The sequence below is a fragment of the Antrostomus carolinensis genome, unplaced genomic scaffold, assembly GCF_000700745.2.
Source record: "Antrostomus carolinensis isolate BGI_N321 unplaced genomic scaffold, ASM70074v2 scaffold28718, whole genome shotgun sequence".
Lineage (NCBI taxonomy): Eukaryota > Metazoa > Chordata > Aves > Caprimulgiformes > Caprimulgidae > Antrostomus > Antrostomus carolinensis.
This window is the reverse complement of record NW_010334195.1, coordinates 10,732-13,647: the sequence shown is the minus strand read 5'-3', so window position 1 is coordinate 13,647 and position 2,916 is coordinate 10,732. Positions and strand designations below refer to the sequence as shown.

Below are 2,916 nucleotides of genomic sequence, written 5' to 3'. Positions count from 1 at the left end.
GATGGCCGGTCTCAAATTTGGATCTTTATCTAAAATTGTTCTAAAAAGGGCTAAGGGGAGAGAAGGGAATTAATCTTCATACCAAAACAGCTTAAAATCAACCCAAAATCTGTAAAGCCCTGCAGTTTAAGCCCTTTTAAGAGCAAAAAATAACCGAGAGGCAGCCAAGCCTCGCCAGCTCAGCCGGGCTGTACCAAACAGTGCCGGGTTTGGCATCTTCAGTTCCCGAGGCTCTCTGACCTTGCAGAAGTTTCATTTCCATCCCAGTCACAGCTGAGAAGAGGACCAAGCGTGAGCAGGAGGGAGCCCTTTGCACCTCCTCACAGGGAGGAGACCAGCAGCCAGCGGGGAGGAGCGGGAGCTGGTATAAATAATCCTCCCCATCCCCGAGCTGGCCGGGCAGCGCGGCTGCGGCTTTATCTCCTGGCCAGAGGCCACTTATCACCACCCAGCCGCTGCTCACCCGCTGCCAAGCTCAAAAGAGCTTCAGAGGGTGGTTTGTTCCTCTCCCTCCCCGGGGTCACGGCGGGAGGGGAGATAACAGAGAGGGGTTTAGCAGCTCCAGGGCCTCGGCTGTGCTCAGTGCTCGCTCAGCCTGCACAGCAAAGCACGGCTCAGCCCAGCTCTGGACAGCTCGCAGGCTTGTCCCCAGGGGTTTCAGCCCTCAAGGGTGGGAGATCTTGAGGTTTGGGTGGGAGTGGAACACTCAGAGTGGGGAGAGGAGAAGGATTGTGCATGGAGGGATGAGGACAGTCAAGCTGTAGCCCGTGTGTTTGGCTTCCATCCCCCAGAAAGGTTCCTCAGCATGTCAGGACAGGTTGTTGCCATCTCTGATGACACCCCTCAGCGCCTTGGAGAGCTCACTGGAGTGTTTATTTAACAGGGCTGTAGGAAGTGGTGCTTGTGATGTACCTTTTCCAGGTTAAAACTGGTCCTGTGTGAGAATTTCTCGGTGTTGGCCATGACCTCAGGTGCTGGTAGTGCTGCAGCAGGGCTGTGGTTGTCTCTCCCCCTCCTCTGTTGCATCCCTCACCCATACAGCATGTGATGCCCTGGAGACCATGGTCCCCTGCCCCAGGAACGTGGGTCCTTCCCCACCATCCATAACTGAGCTCCTTCCTCTCCCCATCCCCAGCAACAGCAGTGCTGAGTCCTTAGACCGGCTGTACCCCGCGGTGGGCTCCACCAAGCCACCCCGAAAACGGACCACGAGCCAGTGCAAGTCTGAGCCACCCCTGCTGCGGACCAGCAAGAGGACCATCTACACAGCTGGCCGCCCACCGTGGTACAACGAGCATGGGACACAGTCCAAAGAGGCCTTCGTGATCGGTAGGCAAAGGCAGCGCGTGTCCAGGCTCTGTCCCACCTCTGCTGCCTGCCCGCTGGCTCTCCAGGAGTCCCTGGGGGGATTCCTGCCCCACAACCTCCTTGAGAACATGAGGTTGGCTCCAGACTCCAGGCTGTGACTCCAGACAGGAGCACGGAGAGTCCCCATGGTTAGTCCAGTTTGACTGGGTGAGACAGAGGATTGGGCAGAAGCTGAGAGGTTGCAGATGGGGGTGATGGATTAGAGCAGGCACTGGACAAACCACAATCTTTGCTTGTTGTTCCCTCAACTCTCATCGCCTGGGTTGTCACGAGTTCCCAGGGATTTAGTCTAGGCTGGTTCTCCTGCCAGCTCTCCCCTTGTTACACAACCCCCCGGTGAAGGGTTTCCCGGGTTTTCTGTGCGCCTTGCTGGCAGTTGGATGTGCTGTTTGACATTTTCAAGGATAATCTCTCTCTTGTAGTGCCTGTTGACCTCCCTCTTTTGAGGTTCTTCCAACTTAGTGCAATGGGGGGGACCCTGGGCTCTAGCCTGTGTTGGAAAAGCTGATTGTGGGGTTGGTGTCTTCATCCCCTTTTCCCTGGCAGGCCTGGGAGGAGGCAGTGCCTCTGGGAAGACCACAGTGGCCACCATGATCATTGAGGCTCTTGATGTCCCTTGGGTGGTTCTGCTGTCCATGGATTCCTTCTACAAGGTGAGGCTGCACATTGTCCTGGCCAGGCTTGTGGGCTGCCATGGCCCTTGGCAAAATCCCCCTGATGGGGAAACACAGTGTTGGTGAAGTGACAACCTCATGGTTTCCCCTTGAGATGGCTCTTGGGGCAGGAGGAGGGATTGCTGGGCACAGCGGTGGGGAGGGAAGGCTGCTGGTGGGGATGGCCATGTGCACTCACCCCTTCTTTGTGGGCAGGTGTTGACCAAGCAGCAGCAGGAGCAGGCGGCCAACAATGACTTCAACTTTGACCACCCCGATGCCTTTGACTTTGACCTCATCATCGCCACCCTGAAGAAGCTGAAGCAAGGCAAGAGCGTGAAGATCCCCATCTACGACTTCACCACCCACAGCCGGAAGAAGGAATGGGTATGGGACAGTGAAGGGGGTGGGAGAAGGTGGGGGGACTGCCAAGGCAAGAGAGGGGGTGCCAACTGGACGCTCCCCCAGCCTTTGGCAGACTCATGCAGTCATGGCTGGCTCAGGGTGAGCAGCGCTGCTGTCACAGTCACTGACAACCCAGAGAGATACCCCAGGATGGGACATCTCTGAACACATGTTCTCTGCCTCATGACATCGATTCTGACTCCACAGAAAACCCTGTACGGTGCCAACGTGATTATCTTTGAAGGCATCATGGCGTTCGCGGACAAGGAGCTCCTGAAGGTGAGGAAGGGTCTGGGGTTGGTTCTGGGAAGACCTGGCAGGCACGAGCACTGCAGCTCTTTCATCTGCAGCCTTAATCACAGCCCATCATGGGCAAAGAGCCCCACATGCCCTGGGGACCCTGTGCACAGTGGGATGGGACCCTCTCCTCCCACATTCCTTCAGCATCAGCCCTACAAACCAGTCCTCCACCCCACAGCCAGCCGGGGGG

General features: G+C 57.0%; 1 protein-coding gene across 1 annotated transcript in view; it reads left to right on the top strand.

Moving 5' to 3' along the window:
* Window positions 1-1,138: 1,138 nt before the first annotated feature.
* UCKL1 (uridine-cytidine kinase 1 like 1) overlaps window positions 1,139-2,916 on the top strand; it is a gene marked incomplete at its 3' end in the record, with an annotated part of 12,404 nt that continues 10,626 nt past the window's right edge. Inside the window, exons 1-4 of the mRNA XM_010174145.1 lie at window positions 1,139-1,329; window positions 1,915-2,021; window positions 2,238-2,408; window positions 2,634-2,705. Of these exons, the coding sequence (XP_010172447.1) occupies window positions 1,959-2,021; window positions 2,238-2,408; window positions 2,634-2,705 (306 nt within the window). The remainder of the gene's footprint in view (window positions 1,330-1,914; window positions 2,022-2,237; window positions 2,409-2,633; window positions 2,706-2,916) is intronic.